The sequence below is a fragment of the Platichthys flesus genome, chromosome 24 (assembly GCF_949316205.1).
Source record: "Platichthys flesus chromosome 24, fPlaFle2.1, whole genome shotgun sequence".
NCBI classification, from domain to species: domain Eukaryota; kingdom Metazoa; phylum Chordata; class Actinopteri; order Pleuronectiformes; family Pleuronectidae; genus Platichthys; species Platichthys flesus.
In genome coordinates this window covers 4,152,785-4,173,520 of record NC_084968.1, presented here as the reverse complement: position 1 = coordinate 4,173,520, position 20,736 = coordinate 4,152,785, and the positions used below count along the sequence as shown (strand labels likewise).

The 20,736-nt window shown below is 42.0% G+C and overlaps 2 protein-coding genes across 2 annotated transcripts; both read left to right on the top strand.

Annotated features, from left to right (window-relative positions):
* The first annotated feature begins 11 nt into the window (after positions 1–11).
* nectin4a (nectin cell adhesion molecule 4a) lies at positions 12–14,585 on the top strand. The gene is made up of 11 exons (XM_062383904.1): positions 12–450; positions 4,696–4,890; positions 5,357–5,524; positions 6,533–6,811; positions 7,469–7,583; positions 10,135–10,289; positions 10,408–10,567; positions 10,792–10,867; positions 11,125–11,187; positions 11,792–11,995; positions 12,128–14,585. Exons 1-11 carry the CDS (start codon positions 396–398, stop codon positions 12,524–12,526), a joined length of 1,869 nt encoding a protein of 622 aa, XP_062239888.1. The 5' UTR covers positions 12–395; the 3' UTR covers positions 12,527–14,585.
* A 1,487-nt stretch (positions 14,586–16,072) lies between these two features.
* Positions 16,073–20,734, top strand: otub1b (OTU deubiquitinase, ubiquitin aldehyde binding 1b). The gene is made up of 7 exons (XM_062383905.1): positions 16,073–16,231; positions 17,920–17,981; positions 18,109–18,207; positions 18,364–18,482; positions 19,065–19,149; positions 19,359–19,553; positions 19,727–20,734. The coding sequence occupies exons 1-7, from the start codon at positions 16,105–16,107 to the stop codon at positions 19,922–19,924; spliced, it is 885 nt and encodes a 294-aa protein (XP_062239889.1). The 5' UTR covers positions 16,073–16,104; the 3' UTR covers positions 19,925–20,734.
* The last annotated feature ends 2 nt before the right edge of the window (positions 20,735–20,736 follow it).

The following is a 20,736-nucleotide window of genomic DNA, read 5'->3' as shown; positions in this document are numbered from 1 at the left end:
CGTGCACCGGCGTGTGTGTGTGTGAGAGAGAGAGAGTGGGGGTGGTGCTGCATGGTCGAGCAAACAGGTGTATCCAAACAGGTAGAGCTGCGCCTTTTTTTCCTTTTCTCCTAGGGACAAACATTATGGCGTGTTCTTCACCAACCAGCACTTAACCAGACTCAAAGGATTTTACCGTTCTCACAAGGACCGTTGGTGAACTGCTACAGCTTTGACAGGTGTGTCCAGGGGGAGACTTCGGAGAGGAGCTGGTGCCTAGAGAAAGAAAAGGGATGATCCAGCAGCACCAGGCATGAGACAGCCCCAGTGCTCCACTCAGGCCTGTCTCTTAGGACTTTCCTCTCTGGACTGATTGTCCCGACTTTTCCTTTATTTATCACTACCTACCTGGGATAATGACACCTCTGCTGAACAGTCCCTCCCTGTGTCTCCTTATCCTCCGGATCTTTGGTAAGAGGACTTGTCCAACCATGCAGGAATCAGTGTTGTTCTTCTAAGATGTTATTCTCTGTCTGTCTCTTAATGTTGATGATTCAAGACTATCTCCTTTCTTCATGTTTATCTCCTTAATATTCCTAATTGCTGTCTAGAGGGCCTTCTACTCCTTAAACCAATACAACAGATGAGTGTGAGGTTTGGAAAAGGGCACAGCAGTTGAAAGAAAGCTCAAATAGGCAATGGAATGAATGCTCCATCTAAAAAAGACTACATCTGCAGAAGGGACCTTTTGGTTTTGTTGTTTGTGAAAGCTGCCCGATCCCCATCACGTCCTGATGTGGGGTTACACGCACACGCTCTGCAGGTGGCCAGCTTTCCCTGCAAACACCCTGAGCTGAGGAAAACACCTGTAGTGCTGTCTGTTATTTCTGGAAAAACCTGTTGCTGTTGATCAGTTTGTCTCCACCTGTCTGAACCGCGCAGACCCTCCTAGTGGGTGTGCTTGTGTGTGTGTGTGTGTGTGTGTGAGTACATGTAAGCATCAGGAAGAACAGCATGTGTCAGCCCATTTCCTTTTAGTTCTGTTAAGTTCTACAACACTCAACTATTATCACAGTGTCAGACAATGATAGATGAAATGGGCCTTGAAACAAGCTTTCAGTTACAGTCAGACGCACAGTACAGAAAGGCAGCTACAGGCCGAGTGTTAATCCATATGCAGCACAGGCAGATTCCACAGCAGGCTCCAACTTCAGGGCGAACCAACTCTCACAGATTTTAAACACACACACACACACTCACACCTGCCTCCGGAGTACAGTCATCGGCTCTGATGGTAAATGCATGAATCACACACTAATCACTGTCATAGTCGAACGGTTTCTCCCACATCAGGTATTAATCAGCACATGTAATCTCTCTCTCTCTCTCTCTCTCACAGACACAAACACACACACTGGCTGAGACTGGTATGGCTCAGGGTGTCATGTCTTCTTCACAGTGGTCTTTTACACAACAGCGTGTCAAAAATCAATGCGGCATGTTAGGGTAACAAAGGGGAACTACAGTATCTTGTATGTGCTTGCAGCGATCAGGTAGGAAGCAGCTGAATGACCACTTGGAAATATATAAGTAGAATGATATAAACCATGTTTATTTGATGCGTACAGACATTTTAGTTTATCCCATGTCCTCTCCACTAACATGGAGGAGGCATGGTTGATCATGATCTATACTCCAGCCAACCAGTAAGGGGCAATTGGGATGTATTGGTTTCACTTTCAGGGGAGCCGTCATGTCGTCCATCTTTATATACAGCCTATAGTGTCATCATTGCTCTGGCCTTGTATCTCAACTTTCTAGTTTTCTATTGGCCACAATGGCAGCTGAGCTCTATGAGGATTTTTTCTGCTTTATCAATATAGCAATTACTTTTCAACCAATTTGCCGTTTGAAATTCACAATCCCCAGCGGATGAATTCGAGTGACTCGAGTTCCTGGACTTTTTCTTGTACTGGTACTGTGAAAGTTATCATTTGTTCAATTGAGGGACATTTTGCACATAGCACTATCAAAAATTACATTTCCATATTTTAACCAGATGATGGTTTCCGACATAATACCTGTCAAACTAATGGCATTCATGTCACCTCAGTTTTATTTGTGCTAAGTAGCTATTGGTGTCAAGCAAACACATGAGATAAAGATGGCAAACACAAGGCTACTTGCAAATGCTTTCATTGTGAGCATTACAAGCATGACTGTACCTCCGAGCATGGGAACGACAATCGTATCAGCCAACTGTTTACTTCCAAGTAATATATGACGGAAAGAACTGTACGCTTAAACTCTGTAACAAGTCCAAACTAGATACTGATCATATGGTATAATTGTGAAAATGAAAATTTGGGCTTGTTTAAACAGATGTGAGGTATCAGTAAAAACCAGTTAGAATCACCTGGAGCAGTTTCTGTATTGTCTGTGGCAGCAAACTGGAGAGGGATCAGAAATAAAGGCTACAAACAATTTCCTCATGGGGTCATTTTAGGGGCACCTGCTGAAAACTGTGTTTGGGCTTCGACACACCCAATGTGTCATGTTGTGAATTGTTCTACCATCAGTGTTTGGGAGCAGCTCCTTTGCTGTAATTCACTCTCCATGCAAGCTGCTCTCCTTCAATCTCTGCAGGTGTATGTCCATTAGGAAACCACGCTGTCTGATAGTAAATCACTCACCATTAACACAAGCCCAACAAAACCATGAGCACCAATAGCATAATACACTGTGGGGAACCTCCTGGTGGAACTGGCAACACTTTGGTTTTACAAAAAAGGAAATTCTACTTTATCCGAGCACTGTGCCAAGTGGTAGTGCACTTTGGAAAGGTGCAAGGAAACGTTTGACTCCTTGAGCTACCTCCATCAAGCAGAAGTTCTCTGTTAACCTCAGTTTTTGTTTTTTGGTTTAATTGTGAAGGATTACACAAAAAGATAAAAATTATAAATAATATCTGGCATGTTTAAGCAACTGATATATATGAGTGTGCTTAACTGAAATTAAGGGGACTGTTTTTCCTTGGAGGCGGTATACGCTCTACCGAGTGCCAGTCTGGTTTCATATTTAGTCTTTTAATGCAGTCTGCAGAGATCCACATGTCATGACTGTCATGAATGCTACTGTGTGTCTGCCTGTTTGTGTGTATGTGTGTGTCTGTGTTTGTGTGTGTGTTTGGTTTTATGAGATTGCTGGAGGACAGGAGAAGATAAGGTGTCACTTTGTTGTTTGTCTCCATCACACAGATTGGCCAGTCTGGTCTGTAAACAAACAGACAACAAGAGATATTCATGCAAACACTGGGTTTGTGTTTTGCAGTGTGTTGCGGTTCCACCGTGTGAGACACACAGTTCTGTTCAGTTCACAGTTTCCCTGGGGCCTTTTTTAATTTCTCACTCCCTTCTTCAGACACAGACTGCGTTTGCCTCGAAGCTGATCTGGAGCGACTTGTTAAGCGACATATCTTCACTCGCACTCAGCTCCTCTGATAGACAACCTGTTTTCTTTCTCCTCCCTCACTTCTGTCTGCACAGCGAGGACTCTTTAAATCCCTCTCGCCCTACATTTCGATCACAGTTGGGTTTTCACACATTTCATCACTGCATGTTTCCCCCTGGTATATGCTGTCAACATTAAACCAAACACAACGAGACAAACTTTGGTCCAGTCACAAACAATGAAACGTAATATGAAAGGAAGTTACCATTTTTGGTTTAGGGTTGGTGATTAAAATGAGAAGTGATAAACCCCGTTAACTGCTTTTTCATAACCACATCTCTGTCGTCTTATTTCTATTCAATTATTTGAAGAAATGTAAGATTATTCATGTAATATATGTGTATAACAGATATTCAAAACAATAGACAAACATAAAAGAGAACAGGAAAGGCTCTGTAGGTGCAAATAAATGAAATAGAATAAAACTAATTCAATTAAATGAAGGGGAGCGGTACTCTTTAAGTGCTGTGAAAGAGTTAGTAGAACCTTTTAAAGTTTGAAAGTGTCATTCCCCTCGTTTCCCTAACATGACAATGTTAATAATTTATTTCAAACTCAACCCATTAATTAGAGAACCCAGGTTCGATTTCACTAACATATTGTTTCCATTTTCCTCAATATAACCAAAGTCCAAAACTGCAGCTTCACTGAATAGCTCAAATTTCTTTTATGGTTTCCTTTAAGTCTTATACTAAAGGCGATTCTTATGATCTCTCGTTAAAGTTTTCTTGCTTGCGGACAGAATTATTGTAAACAAATATTGAGCCTGATTACTGTCACCTCTATTGCCATGTTTATTGCAGGTTATTTAAATGTAGGTGTATTCATTAATAATGATATGAAGCAATAAAGTATTTATTATGACTGTGGTACTGTTTGAAATACAGTACCGAACCATTTGACCTTCATTTTGGTTCATTTTATCCAGCTTAACTAAACAGACGTGTAGCTAATGGCTATAGTCAGAACTTGAAGGTTGTGCAAAGACAAATTAGTGAGGCCTAACCACGTTCAAGTGCACAGGCTTTGTAAGATAAGCCACTTCCTCATGGCCCCTGTCTTCTTGAGGTGCGCAGAGACATTGTAATAGGACAGACTTCCAGGTTTAGGTTGTAGGTCAAAGGTCACTGTCAAATTTAGTTTCAGCATAATGCAGATTGAAATCATTTGTATCATCCTCCAATCCCTTCTCCTCTTTCCTCCCAGTGACGCAGGGAGTGTTTGTAGAGCAGCCCCCAAAAAAGGGTATCCGCTCCCTGGCCGAGAAGGAGACCGTCCTGCCATGTCGCTACGAGCCGAGTGAACCCAACGTGGTGGTGGTGCAGGTCACCTGGTATAAGGAGAAACCCGGGGCCAGCAAGGAGCAGATCATCACCGCACACCACGCCAACGGACAAACCGGTCAGTCAGCGCAGACAAAAATAAACATATTGTCCAACTGGATAACTTCCCCCTTTCCACACAGTGAACTCTGGAGTGCTGCGCCAAGTTGTCAGTCCGCACTAATAGTGTCCCTCAGCCATATACAAGAACTGTGACAGACGCTGGGCGCCAAGGCTCTTGAACTCTGCACTGTTTTGTGGGTTTCTTGTAATTTGTGTTGACTTGATATTTGGAGCCTTCACCCATTGTGAGTGTGAGACGTGTTGGATAAGACTTCGAGCTAAATGCCCGGAATGTAGATGTAATTTCAAGCATGAGTGCAGGCGGGAGTGTGGAACTGAAAGTGACAAAAACAACCCTGCAGGTCTGTCCTGAACTTGCTGGACTTAATCCTTTTCAGATTTGTGTGTCACATCCTTCCTGACACGCTCCTTTAACTCCGTCCCTCCTCATCTCTCTCCTCCCCTTTATTCTTGACCTGCAGCATTTGGGTCGTGGTCTCGTAAAGTGCACTTCAGAAGCAGCGAGCCCACGGTGGACTCGTCCCTGGTTTTCCGGAGCACGGAGGTCTCAGATGAGGGGCAGTACATCTGCCGCATCAACACCTTCCCCTCCGGCAACTTCGACAGTGTGATGTCACTCACCGTATGGAGTGAGTCCCTTCCTGATGCAATGGAAAAAAGAACAGCGTAGTTTATTAATGCAGCAGCATGAGTGATATTTTGCTGTACATGGATGAAAATGGTGATATGTTTACTTGATTCACGTGAATTGTGAGGCATAATGAGTTTTACATGACTAATAATGTAGTGACACAATAACAAGGACACACCGATTAATCCCCTGTGTGAAAAACTACAAACAGTGAGTTGTCGTTCCCACGTTGACATCCACTCACTCCTTAAAAGGCAATAAGCAATAACATAGGAAGCCTAATGCATTTTTTTTATTATTAAGAAGTAATTATCTTTCTTGAGATATTTTTACAAAATGATATTACTCCAAAAGATACTTAGACTTCTCAGTCCTATCACTCCTTATAAAGTAACAAGTCCAAACCTAGGAAACATAACATATATCCTATATTATTATTAATTCTCAATAGTATTATTTTAGTAGCTTATCTTATCTTTTCAGAGACATTTGTCACAATATTTTCCTCAATTTTACTTTAATATCTTACAAATATTACCCATTACTTATTTCGATTTATTAACTGGCTATAATGTAATCTATTTTTTTTAATCTAAATGTCAAATAGTATTAGTTTTTTCCGACAAGAAGTACAACTATTACTTTCCTGTAATAGTCATTAGCATGTGAAAAAGAATGCACTTTTATATTATTATTAATTCCTCATAATATTTTTGGTATGTCAGTTTCTTGCCGTGCAAAGAGTTAGTTACATGTGTTTAAATGGCCTGTTGAAGGTCTTGTTTAGCGCTTCAACCACGTCTATTTACTACTTCTAAAGGATTTTTATTGGATAATAGCCTACTAGATTATCTTGCTTTAGTTTGATTGGTGCAGAGATGTATGTGCTATCACTTCTCTCCATGACCAGTGTGTAAATGTGGCAGCCATAGCTCATACTTTTAAATCTGTGCTTGCATTCTTCACTGACTTCTCCTCATCTTCACTCGATGCAACCACCCTCCAGCCGTTCCCATCTCCTCCCTGGACCCTGTGATCATGGTGGAGGGTCAGTCCTACGGACAGGCCGCGTCCTGCCGCTCTATAGCCCGCCCGCCCCCCCGCCTCTCCTGGGAGAGCGCCCTGAACGGCCAGTCCACCAACCGTACCTCAGAAAACGGGGCGGTCACCTCACACTACTCCCTGCACCCACTGAGGAGCATGAACGGCATGAAGCTGGACTGTCTGGTGTGGCACCCGACTTCCAAGAAGCCCCGCAGGCTCAGCAACAGCCTGGTAGTTTACTGTGAGTAGTCAACAAAAAACACAAACTTGGCCAAGGAATTATCACATTTAATATTCATTTCCTGTTTGATAGCTGTGAGCATCACTTCAAAGTATTTAGAGCAGGGGTCTTCAAAGTTTTTAAGGACAAGGACCCCCATAACTGATGGAGAGATAGAGCAGGGACCCCCTACTATATATATTGTATGAAATTGTGTTTTTTATTAAGCTGGGCCTAGTGCCATGTATAAACATAGCTACCCTGTTATTGTGCAATCAATACTAAGCTATTCAAATAATACACAGAATGATAACGTCTTCTGCCTGCATTTATCCGTCCGCTATTATATATTGGATTCATGTTAATGTGTATTTAAAGACATTTGTTGGAAACAATTGGTTGACAAGAAAATTAATTTTCGAATCAACCAAAAATGTTGCGACCCCCCCTGCAGTATCTCTGTGGACCCCCTAGGGGTCGCGGACCCCCTGTTGAAGACCTCTGATTTAGAGAATTATAGGGTCTCTTGCCAAAATGTAGAATTCACTGTATCCTTAATAACTTCATCAGCTAAATGATCCTTCTGTTCTCCTTCCCCGTGAAAGACAACCCCTCCCTTTCCCCCCTCAATAGCCTCGGCTGAACAAACCTCAGTACATTTTTTGCTCTTCCTCCCAGTCCCGCCGCATGCAGAGGTGTCTGGCTACGGTGGAGACTGGTTCATCGGTCTGGAGAACGCTGCCCTGAGGTGCGTGAGCGGAGGAAACCCCAAACCGAGTATCACCTGGATCAGGTACTGTCAGAGCCGCCTCCCCCTCATGCTGTCTGGTACACGTGTGACTAACTGTCTGATGTGTCTGGTCATTATTATTTCTCTCATAAACCCTGGATTGAGCATACCAAGTATCTTTTGCTGTGGTTTCCCCCGCGAGGAGACGTTAATGGGATGTTCAGTAAAGGTTAAACTCAGCTCGTCCTCATGAGGCAAAATAACAAATGACTCTTTATCCTCTGTTATTTTTCCGTGTGAATAGATGTGGCACATAATCCAAAACAATATTGACATACACTTTAAATTATTATGATCACCTCAGGAAAAGTAGTTCATTTTTTTACCATCAACTCAATTTAAATAGACAAGTCTGCCAGTTTTGTTTTAAGTACTATTTTTAATTGCAAAAAGCTGTGAATTATGAGATCAAATCACTCAAATGTTTGTACAGTAACGATTAAGAGCATAAATTATATCCATCCATCCATCTGGGGTACACCCTGGACAGGACACAAAAACATATAGACAGGTAGAAGAATAAATAAATAAACAAAAATGAACGTTAATGTTTATACTTAAGTAAAAGTAAGTACTTGCTTTTAAAAGTATAGAACTGAAAGAGTTGTGTCCTATTCCCTAATGCAAGGGGCCCCTCCATTGTCATATCTTGGCGGTGACCTCCTCTGAATCCATAGATGTTTTTTCAGCAGTTATGCTGCTGTTATATATATTTTATATATATAATACCTTGTATATATATATATATATATATATATATATATATATATAAACATTTGGTACTTTCTAGTTACTTAGTTACTTATTTACTTTCTTGTGCAGCTTTGACACTTGACTGGAGTAACCTTTTACAGTGTAGTGTGGGAGGATATCCACCCCCTTCCACATGACTTAACCAAACAAGCCCTGACATTGTCATCCTGCTGCCTCAGTGGAAACTGACAGATTCAGATGTTGGATGTGTCATTTAAAGGCGTCACACCGCTGCCTGGCTTTAAACCCCGTTGAGGGTTTCATTCCCCCAGATGCCTGACTCCTTCTGCTCGAGTCACCTGCTGTCATCTCAAGGATCCGTCCCCTGGTGCCTTAATTTGTTCTCAGGGTGTGGCTTAGAGCTCAGCCCCGAAAAAATGTGAGATGCGATAAGTGACTCTGGGAGGAATGGCTCTCATAGAGATATGAGATGTGACAGTTAGGCCCCGAGGGGAAATCTTTCGAACGTACAGATGTGAAATAAATGAAATGTTAGGTGAAACGTTTCTTCTCATTTGGGTTGTTATGATGAGGCACGGATTACCTGCTGTTAGTCACAGGAGCGCACCTTGGGAAAGGAGGTTTCGTGAGTGTGGCTCAGCAGACGCCCGCACAACACTAACTCACTAACACACACACACACACGCACACACACACACAAACACACATCTTCAGCAGTGGGAAAACCAGTTGGATTTGTCAGTAGGAGGCGGCAGGTGAAGAAATATCTGGTGTCACAGTGTCATGTTGCGGCTTGTGCCAAAAGCGGATGAGATAGTTTCACACGAAGGAGGGAGGAAGAGGGGGATGAGAAAAAAAAAGGGAAAGGGATGTGCAGCCCATAATACAGAAGGTAGAGAGAGTGGAGTAGTGTGTGTATGTGTTTAAATGTGTTTGTGGTCTGGGCTGTGGTGGTGGCGGTAGGAGGAAGATGATGCTGAATGTGTGTATTTGTGTTAGATGTTATCGTGAGCATGTTTCTTTTGCGTCTGTGAAAACAGAGAGTTCCTCTTTCCTGCTCGCGATATGGGCTCACTGTGTTGTAGGTGTAACAAGCTCGGGTTAGTTTCACCATGTGCAGATGATGTTTTTACACAGCAGTGTGGGTTGAAAATGCTCACAAACTACAGGCCAGCATGAAGCACACAGCTGTACAAGCTACAGGCAAAGTACACAAGTAGCAGAAGTAGTACTCACTCTGTTTAAACCGATTACATAAAAAGAAAAATACAGGATATACACTAAATGTTACTGAGACACAGAACTAGAAAAATATCCATTTTAAAAGAAATAAAAGTACATTCTCCTCCACCACACACAACATGCAAACGTGCACCCCAAACTATTATTCTTGGGTGCATCATTCAGTTTTATTTTTCCACTTCTTCTGTGTGTTTGATCTGTGAAAGGTAGGATTCCCAATTAGTATTAATATTATTACGTTTGAAATTGTTGCTCACTATCCTCAATTTTTTGTTAACATTTACTAAATGCATTTCTGTGCATAATAAAGAATAATAAGATGAGATGAGATAAGATGATATAAGATAAGATTAATTCATTATTCCCAATATGGAGAAAATTAAAACAAATTCAAAGCAATATAATTTGTATTGCCCATGTGTGATATTGAAATAACATAAAGAGAGAATGATTATTGCACGGTAAATCTTTTTTAAAGCCCACATATATGGTGCATGTGGGCACTCAAGCCACTTTTGCCAAAATTGTTATTTCAGATTATAAAGTAAAAGGCCAAAGTTTTAATTAAAATTCCCTGTAATGTAACTCCGTCTTGCAGAGTGGGCAAAGAGCTGCCGGAAGGTGTGATCCCCCACCCTAACGGAACACTCCTTTTTGGGCGACCCCTGAGCTTGTCCGACGAAGGCACCTACCAGTGTGTGGCAGAGAATGAAGTGTCAGCGGGGAAGGCGGCGGTGGACATTACTGTGGCAGGTAGACGACAGCACAACACAGACTGAGATTTGCCTTAATAATAAAAGTTGCATGTAGTGAGAGGAGATACACACATCTATCTAATCCCGCCTCGACCTCCCGTACTGTCTGTCCACAGAATCTCGCGCGGACCCGAAAATGCCAGAAGAATTGCTGATGCTCATCGTGGGGGCTGTGGCTGGCGGGCTGCTGCTCCTGATGCTCATCATCGTCATCACAGTCACGTGTCACCACAAACGCAAGAGCAGCAAGCTGAAGAAGGAGCTCACTGAGAAGACGTAAGGGGATATATTAAAGTGCCTAATTGAGATGACAGAGGAGACGAAACTTAAGTAAATCATGTATTACATAACATGTTACAATTCAAGCACCAATATTCATAAAATAACAGCAAAGAAAAGAAAGCAATTTGTGTGGAAAGTGCTCTGATGATCCACAGTGGATTTCTTGAATCATCTAAATATCTTTCTCCTCTTTTCCCTCCATCGCTTGTTTCTGACAGGGAGGAAATCTCCACCCTCTCCAGACATGCCTCTATCAGGAGGATGCACTCCGTCAGCACAGACACCAGAGGAGCGGTAATATTGTTATTTTCTCCTGACCCGATTAAGGCCGTTCAGAATCAGAGGAATGTGTCACACACTCGTATACTATGAAAAGTTTTACTGTGATGAAAACTTTGCTCTGTGCTCTACAACCATGGGTGACTGCTATTTGTGGCTGGCGGAGGAAATGAAAGGGGCTTGATGTTTTATGCACAGGCTTTTGTTTTGGCCAAGTTTGGTTATATCGAGTCCGACAGCTAATCCGGCCTTCTGTTTCTTTTTACTTGCAGACGGAGGAGAACATCCCTCTGAGGGTGGAGGGAACCCTGAGGACCAGCTTCTCCTCCCTCGGGGTCAGTATCTGTTTGAAAATGAGGCTTCACTGTTCAGATGCCAGGCGGCTGCGTTCTGAGCTTCAACATTTCAATTCTGATTGCAGAGCATCTCAGAGAAGAGCAGAAGTTCTATGTATAGAAGTGCTGTATGAGTGTGTGAGGGACCAGTCTCCCAGAGTGCTTTGGTGCTTTGAGGGCCGAGGGGCAGATTTTATGGCTTTGGACACAGCCTGACTAAAGGTTTCCCCTTTTTCTCATCTTTAAGCCAAGCTGTAGCTTTATATCTAGCATACACACGCACACACACACACACACACACACACACACACGCACACGCACACGCACACACACACATGTGCATCACATCCTCCGTCACACATAACAGGCGAGCTAACCACAGATTCTTCTGTTTAGTTGACGACCCGCTCTACCTCCTAAGCCACATCTGAGTGTTATCGATCTACTCATCAAACTCTCAGCAAATAGTGCAAATGAGGGTGTTTTCCCAAGACACCAAACTACTGCTGTTAAGTTATGTCTCTGCGGGCCTGAAATAAGGGTGCGAACGGACGACACCCAATCCATCCCAACACCACCTAATTACTTTATTGTGCTCTGACAGGAGCAGGGCCACTACCTGGACAGCCGCTCTTCAATCTCAGGTGGGCGAGGAGGAGGAGGAGGAGGAGGAGGGGGAGCGTACGACTACCTGGGCAGACCAGTCCTTCACAACAACTCGCGAAGGGGGAGAGACAGGCTCCTGGAAAGAGACGAGGAAAACCGACTCCGAGTGGAGACGTTTGTAAGAGACAGCACCATATCTCTGGTAAGGGTGCGTGAGTGTGTGTGTGTGTGTTTCTGGGCATGCCCAAGCCTGATTTCACCAAATTGTGGAATGCAACTCACCCTACTTGATGACTCAATTGCTAAGCGCATCTACCTCTTGTGTCTTGTGCAGCAGGAAACTCGGTTCCACCCTCCTCTAATGCCGACAACCTTCCCCATTGTCCAGTCCACGGAGACTGTGCGACAGCTGAACGGCAGCACTGTCATGCCAGCGGACAGCGGGGGTTCTCGGCCGGGCAGTGTCACCAGCAAAACCCACCAGCACCCTCCACTGAGCTGCAGCTATCCACCGGTGACGGATGATGAGGACGAGGTGGACGAAGGCTTGGGGGGTCCCGCCAGTCAGGAGCATCCCGACGACCAGGACAGTGAGACCAACAGCTCACACGTGTCCGAGGCCCACAGCCCCCGCTATCAGCATACCAATGGCACTTTGAGACCCAAACCCCGGCCGATTCCCACTGCCATCAGTCCCCATGCCTCCCTGATCCACAAGGCTCAGATAGTGTAGCTGGAGGCTGGAAAATAACAGGCGGTCAGAATGAGGATACCCAGGGGTCACCGGAAAACCAGTTTGTGTTTGATTAGGAAAAACGTGCACCTTGACTATAAAGCTGCATCTTCTTCATTCCGAGGGATAATGGTGCAATAGAACAAAATGTCCCACCAAAGCGTCTTCTGTATGGATTTCTGACATTGGGTTTTTCCTGACCAGCGCTGTGACATCTGTTCCCCCACATTACTGCCACAAACAAAGACATGGTCGCAATATTTCCAGTTGGACTGCATTAATATAGTCTCATCAAACTTTTTAGCTCATACTCTACAGGTCACATTCCCACGTATTCATAGAAAGCTTGTGCTACACGTTCAGTCACACACCGATGCTACATTGGGGCCATAATGGTTCTGTATCTTGCTCAGAGACATTTTGAAGTGTAATGGAAGAGCTGGGGATTGAACCACCGACCCCTCGGATTAGTGGACCCGCTCCAACTCCTGACAGCTGTTTCCTGTGACTAACAGGTGAACGCAACTGACGTGCTTTCTGTGCAGCAGAAAATCAGGAAATGCAGGAGACGGCTTTGTTGGTACATAAAACAAGTAGATTACAACACCATGGGTGGATTTTTTGCTTTAGTGTTATTCAGTTCCTGTGCCTGTGTTAAGTTCCCTTACGCAACGTGTTTTAGGATCTGATCCAAACCATTGGATGTTACTGTCTCGACACACCTACAACATGCATACCATTGTGCCATATTGGCTCTCTGCCCTCGAGCCTTCGCCTTAAGCACCGAGACGGTTTGGATCAGATTAGCCGTCAACAAAAAAAAAAAAGACTTAACCAATGTGTCTTACACATGTAGTAATTTGGCAAAGAGTAAATCATATCAATGTGTAATGCAATTTCGAATGATTTCCTTTTTTCAAAGCTTTTTTAAAGTATTTTTTTTATAACAGAATGAATATAGAGTATCACTCTGTAACTTTGACTGAGCAACAGCGCCCTCTGCAGCCACACGTGATAATAATTGTGTTGGGCTCAAGTCTTTGTGTATTTTGAGTTGAGCTCTGACAGGTCTGAACTAAACGCAACTGAAAGATAATCCCCGGCTTCCTGAAAAAAAAAAGAGCTGCTGCTCTAGCAAATACACCAAACACTGTTTAAAATGTCTAATATTATAAGTGTCTTCATTGAATACTGGAGATAAACGCAGTTTTTTAAGGACTTCTAAGTCTTTTTAACTGATCCACAGTTCGGCAATACTGTTGAATTTGCTGGACCTGTATTTTGACAATTTAAGCAAGTAACAGTGAGTTTCACATCTCTCACAGGAGATCGTACCCGCTCACAAAAGTGACAGAGCAAGAAAAGACATTCAGGGTGAGGACTGAAATGAAAGAAACACCATTAAACTATCTTTGAAGCTGCTGTTGCACAGTGTTGCTTGAAGTTGTGTTTTGAAAACAATCATTAATAATATACAGTAAATAAGTATATTAACAAATTCGATATACAGTATGTATCCTCTGTTTGGTAGATGACACATAAAGTTAATACATAATTGTAACCGGGAAAAAGGCTGAAATACTATATTGCATACATATTAAACATGTACATACCGTCAAAATAAATTAAATATATGTTACGTATATGTGCATCCTCATGCACACGCAAGCAAAAGTGACGACAGCTGGAGAACCTGTGAAATATATGTATAATACATTTTAATGGATTTTTTGTTTTTTCATTTCTGTATTGCTTGAACTGTGAATCTAAATTCACTAAAGATCATAGAGGCTAAATATGTTGTCTAACTTCTTGTACAGTATAAAGTTTCTTCGGTCTACCGGAGGTTGACAGGACAATATCTCACCAAAAGGGAATTTACATGATCTGTTTTTGATATTGTACAACCAAACATGTGTTCTTTATCCATGGACTACCTTTTTACATGTATATATTTGTGTGTGTTTGTATTCTGACTATTGTTGGGTTCTGTTACAGCCCTGAAACGGGAAGCATTGTGCCAAAGGGAAGATATAAAAGCATTAACTTCTGCTCTTTATTTGTTTTTGCAAATATGAAGTATTATTAGAATATGTGTGTTTAATATGTTGTATTATGCTGTCATCTCTAAATACAACTTTTCCATGACAAATATCAGAAAGAAAAAAATATCAGAGTTAAAAATGTTGGGTTTAAAATATACTGGACCAGTTTGTGGCAAACATAGTGTGCCATATCATGCAGTAGCACCCAACAGGTAATTGTATTAACTTTAACATAAGCTGCATTTTTTGTAGACAGTGCCCCCTAATGTGTACTGCAGGAAGGTGCAGGGACCTGGATAAGCATATAAACGAAATCTGCATTCCACTGTGATTTAGAGGAAAAAAATGACCTTGCTTTTCATTCATTTTGAGGGTTTTGTTGATGGGTTGAAATAAATATGCTTGCTTTATTCATAAAGGAAACTAAGACTTAAATGCCTAAATAGGCTTCGGAATACATCCTGTTTTCTTGATCGTCCAAATATGATGGATTTCATATTGAGAGTGGTCTCGGTTTGCTCAGGTCCATTGAGATGGTAGTGGAATTTAATTAGGTGGTTAAGTTAAAAGATCAGATGTCGTTTTTTGCCCCTCACATTTTAACTGCTTCCCTTCAGTTAATTTGGGGTATTTTTTTTTTTTTTACAAAACACACATTAATTCCAGAATAAGCAGTATGTAAGCATCAATTACTAAATAAAGATTTGGATGTAGGGTCTCAAAATGACCCATCATGGGTTAATGGGTATAATTCTCTTTCTGGTTTGATCTGTTATATGTATTTATTGCACTTCTGTCCATCCTATGAGAGTCCTTTTTTTGGGGATTTTTTCCTCACTGCAGAATCTGGGTTAGGGTTAGGGTTAGGTTTACACATACAAGGAATATGTTGTGCTGTGTTTGTACCAGAATGAATAAGAAAATATAGAAATAGTTAAAACAATACAAAATATAATAAACACTAGAAAAAATATATGTGTAATATGAGTGATAGATATGACTAGTGCACAGAATGACTGTTATAGCCTACAGAAAGTTTAAGTTGTCCAGGGGCCTCCTGTTTAATTTAGGGGCCATTTGGATGTTTCTAAAAGTTATTAACATTTTAACTATTATCTTTATCAGCAACCTAAATAAATTAACACGTCAAATGCATCAGGTTGGATAAATACATTATACAACACTGGTATTAATTCAAGTCTGAATCCTTTGTTAATCTTTAAACCAATTTACTACCAACAGAAATTTCCTTTTATAGAAGTTTTCAAATTAAATCTCTTTATGATTTGACTGTTCGTTGAACTCTGACATTTTAGTTATGGTGAAAATAGTTTGCAGCCCTTCAACATCGACATACTCACGTTTAAATGACCTTTACCTGAATACTTTTTAAAATAAAAAATGTGGGATTCTTGTTTATAGTTTACTTGATATACCACTGTTGATTTTTTTTAAGAGTCACAAAAATAAATAAATAAATAAATAAAATTGTAATCTTTGTTTTGGTAGCCACCGCCCGGAAGTGCGTAAAGCATGACGTCACGCAGGAGAAGGAAGCAGAAGTCCACAGCTAAGATGGCGGAGGAGCAGCAGGAATCATCACAGGGAGAGATGGAGGCAGAGGGAAACCGTAACAGCGTAAAACATACCGAGAAAACAGGTTGGTAATCCATTGTGCCGGTGCGGCCCGTGTCTACACTACTGTCTGCCCCGCGTTGGGGCCTGTGTGTGGGGTGACAGCGGGTGGTGGTGGCGGCTAACATGCAGCGGTGGTGATGGGGAGATACACAGGGCCAGGGCTAGTTGGCTAACGCTAGCTACCGTCGCTACACAAAGGAAGAAACGCCGCTTGTTTAGTTACTTAGGCGGCAGTTGTTGGTGACAGTCCCTGAGCCGTTCACCCCAGGCGACGTTCAAAGTGTAGGAACAGCGTCAAAGGCGGGACGGCACAAGATTAGCGGTCAAAACGACGCTACTCGTCGTGACTGCAATTGTTTTGTTTTCGCACAGGTCGCAGCTAGCCAGGTTTAGCTGATTGACGTTAGCTGGTGTTGTGGATTAACTTGTCTCCTCGTTAACCGCTGTCTCTGGACCTAATGCGTCTTTTGGTGAAATGCGGACACTAAGTTGCCTTCGTGAACACTGTTGTTGTCTTTCATTTCTTTAAATAAGAACAAAAATGAATCATGTCAGGCATACCCCTCTGATTCTATTTTTATCTTCCTGAGTGCAGTGGCTTCACAAACGAAAAACACACTCTCTCACATGGCCTCTTAGCAGATACACAGGAAGGGATCGGTACACGTGGTTTGTTGTAATAACTTGAATAAAGTAAGAGATAATTAACTGATTTGCTGGGGGGGGCAGTTTCTGTACAGGTTGTTCCTCCACTTGGTTTATATAACACAAGCAATGCAGGCAGATATACACGTGCATGTTAAGTACACATGGACGCTTTTGATGCGTTCCTTCAGAAACCATCGACGTGGAAACGTTGGGACATTGACAAGTCAAAGTGTGTTTGTTCAGGACTAAAGAGTCAATAAGATCAGACTTAATGCACTTTAATTATAAATAGTTTAATCTCAGTTTGTGTCAAATTATGCTAAATACCTGCATTTTACCTCTTAAGGGCATTTGTGCTATTCTTCAGTTTAGACAGGTTTGATGTAAAGTTATATGATTGTCTTGGGATATATTATTTACCGCAGAATTGTTATTGTCGTCATCGCCATGTATTGCATATTGTACCATAAGTTCCACTGCAACTTCCATAGCATAGCAATGCTTCTACTCATTGACATTGCTCTAACATGGCAATTGTACATTTTTTCTTTTACATCACAAGTTTTGACCTGTCTAGTTTTTCCTTCTGATATGTCTAAGAAACACAGGCCTCATTAAGCTGATTTCAAACATGGCCTGCGGGTAAATCCAGAGAATTGGATATGGAGTTTACTCGCAGTTTGCCTTTCACACAATGCAGTAGGGGGTTCTCTGCACAGATGCATTCACAACAGCAAAAAAATCCTCCGCAAATCCTCCCCAATTCCCCCCCTCTGTGAATCCAGCAATTATCCCCTGCTGTGGTCTCGCATCAAATTCTCCCGAATTTCTATGGACTTAATACCAGGAGGTCCGGCGGAGAAAGTCAGCAGAGACTGTGAGGCGTTTCACTCAGACATTTGCATCCACAAAAGCACCTCCCACGGAGAAAATACAGGGGAACTGCAGAGTTCAGTACATGTCTGAATACAGCTTTACAAACTTTTCAGTCAAATCTAAATATCAATGTCCATCCGAGTATTTAACCCGTAAGCCTGATTTGTCGCCTTCTTTATCTTACAGGAGTGAACTGCCTCGCATATGACGAGGCCATAATTGCTCAGCAGGACAGAATTCAGCAGGAGGTGAGAAATTCCTTTTGATAAGCAAGAGCAAGTTTTGAAAGGTGTAATCAATGATTCTGTCCTCGTCAGCATAAGTTAAGTGTTGGCATTGCATTTATCATTGTTCATTTTCTGTGTTGGTTTCTAGATCGCCAACAGTAACCCTTTAGTGTCGGACAGACAGGACCTGTCAGTGCTGCAGAGGGAGTATGCGGATGAAGACACAATTTATCAGCTCAAGATCAAGGTCAGTCAAACCACAGCACTGGCTCTCAGGTTACTGCACCCACATCATGATACATTCACTTCCCAGACCAGGAGCCCATTTTCTTCAAAACTATCACATATTCACATACTCGATTTGATCTTACAATATGGTGTAATTCTGTTTGTTTTGTTGCAGGACCTATACAAACAATACTCGTACATCCGTAAGACGCGACCTGATGGGAACTGTTTCTACAGAGCCTTCGGTTTCGCACATCTCGAATCCCTGTTAGAAGACAGCAAAGAACTTCAGAGGTGAGAATGGGTGTGGTTAGTTTTTAAATAGTAGAAGATATGGATCCCATGATTGAAATTCACAACTTGAACTATTAAATTTAGTCTTAAGCACAATTTAGTCTTCAAATGGCTGCATGTTGGCCCAGACTGGAAATCAGTCCATTGATAGAATCACAGGCCCAGAGTGAATTTAGTGATCAGTATATCCATCCGTCTGTAATCACTTCTTTTTTTCCGGAGCATAACTGGACAACCCGTACAATTATTTTTAGGAAACTAACAGAATTAATTTTGTCCTGGTAGTGGATGATTACCTTGTAAATATTTTGTGTTCCTTGAAATGCAATTTTTTTCCTTTACCATCATTGCAACACGTTTTATTTGGCCAAATTGAGAATTAGCTCTTTCCTTTGGAACGTTCCACCAATAACCCAACAGAAAGGAAGCCACACAGTGTTTTGGTTACATATTACTGATATGGTGGGAGTCATGAGTTATCACTGGCACTGATTAAAAGGATCACTCAATCCTCAACACCGGCCCTCTGTGGGCAGCTCTCAAGTTTGAGGATAAGAATATTATCCTTTTTTGTCTCCTTAGGTTCAAAGCAGTTGCATCAAAAAGTAAACTGGACCTGGTCAATGAAGGCTTCACCGAGTTCACCATTGAAGACTTCCACAATACTGTGAGTTTTTACTTTGCAAACAAATCATGCTTCTAATTGTCAATTTATTATTTTGAATATTTATGTGAACAGAATGTTTAAACCTATTTTATGAGAAGTTTTATGTCAGCAAGAGCAGATAGACACCCTAGTATTGGACCAGCTTCTTGGAAAAATGTTATTCGTACATAGCCATCTGACAAAATATATATAATATCTTTCCTCCTAAGTTCATGGATCTGATCGAACTGTGTGAGAAACAGCCACGCCTGCAGGAGCTGCTGAACTCCTTCAACGACCAGAATGTGTCCGACTACGTGGTCGTGTACCTGCGGCTGCTAACCTCGGGCTACCTGCAGCGAGAGTATGGCTTCTTCCAGCATTTCATAGAGGGAGGACGCTCTGTGAAGGAGTTCTGTCAGCAGGTTAGATTTATTTTCAATTTTCACTTCCTTTATCTCTTGGAAAGTGGACCCAGCTGAACCTATTGACATATGTTAACCATTCTATGACCATAATGTTCATTGTCTGTGTCAATTACTACTTATTTTACAGTGAAATCTAACTCCAATGCATCCTGTTTTTGGTCTTTTCCAAGGAGGTAGAGCCAATGTCTAAAGAAAGTGACCACATTCACATCATCGCCTTAGCCCAGGCCCTGAACGTATCCATCCTGGTGGAGTACATGGATAGAGGAGAAGGTGGAACAGTCAATCATCACGTCTTCCCCGAAGGCGGCGACCCACGCATCTTCCTCCTCTACAGACCCGGCCATTATGACATCTTGTACAAATAACACTCCTGGTCACAGCCCACCTCCTCCTCCTCCTGCTGTACGCTCTGGCAGCGGGTCGAAAAAACTAATTATTAAAAAAAAAACTTCAACAGCCACGTTGATGAATCATACATCTGTGTATGAGATTACACTTACACTCATGTATTTGAAAAAAGTAAAAATAAAAATGACATTACATGCCTCCCTTACCCTGGTCGCCCCAAGTTCCCAGGTTTTCTCCCTCAGTCATCAGAAAATGGTTAATGAAAAGAAAAAAAAAGAATCCATGGAAACAAATAGAAGTGACTCCAGGCATTTAGAGTTGTACAGGTTTTTTTGTGGTTGTAAATGTTATCTACTTGCTTTATGTTGGATTCTTTTCCTTGTTACACTGCGTTTCATTGAGTTTTATTAAAGGGATTTACATCTTATCTTGTCGTTGAATTCGGTGGCTGCTGCATGATCAGGTCCTGATTGATTCATGGAGACTAATGCAATTCCTCTGAAACATAACTCACATCTTCAAATATGTGATTGTCTGCTGGCGGCCTATGAATGTAGCCTGCTGGCCCAACCTCAGCTGTGATTGGCTCCCCCCGCAGCCCTCGGGGGGGTCAAGCGGCACTGATAGTGGATGGATATCCAAAGGTGTTCAGTTCATCTGAGTAAGTGGGGAAGAACAGAAAATGTTCACCTTTAAGAGACGGAAACCAGTGACTTGGAGGTATTTTCATGTCTAATGACAAATGACAATTGAAACTGCACTGCTGATTGATTCTTTTATCATTTTTCTGATCACTCCAAACTTCAAATAAACTTCTTCACAGTGTAGC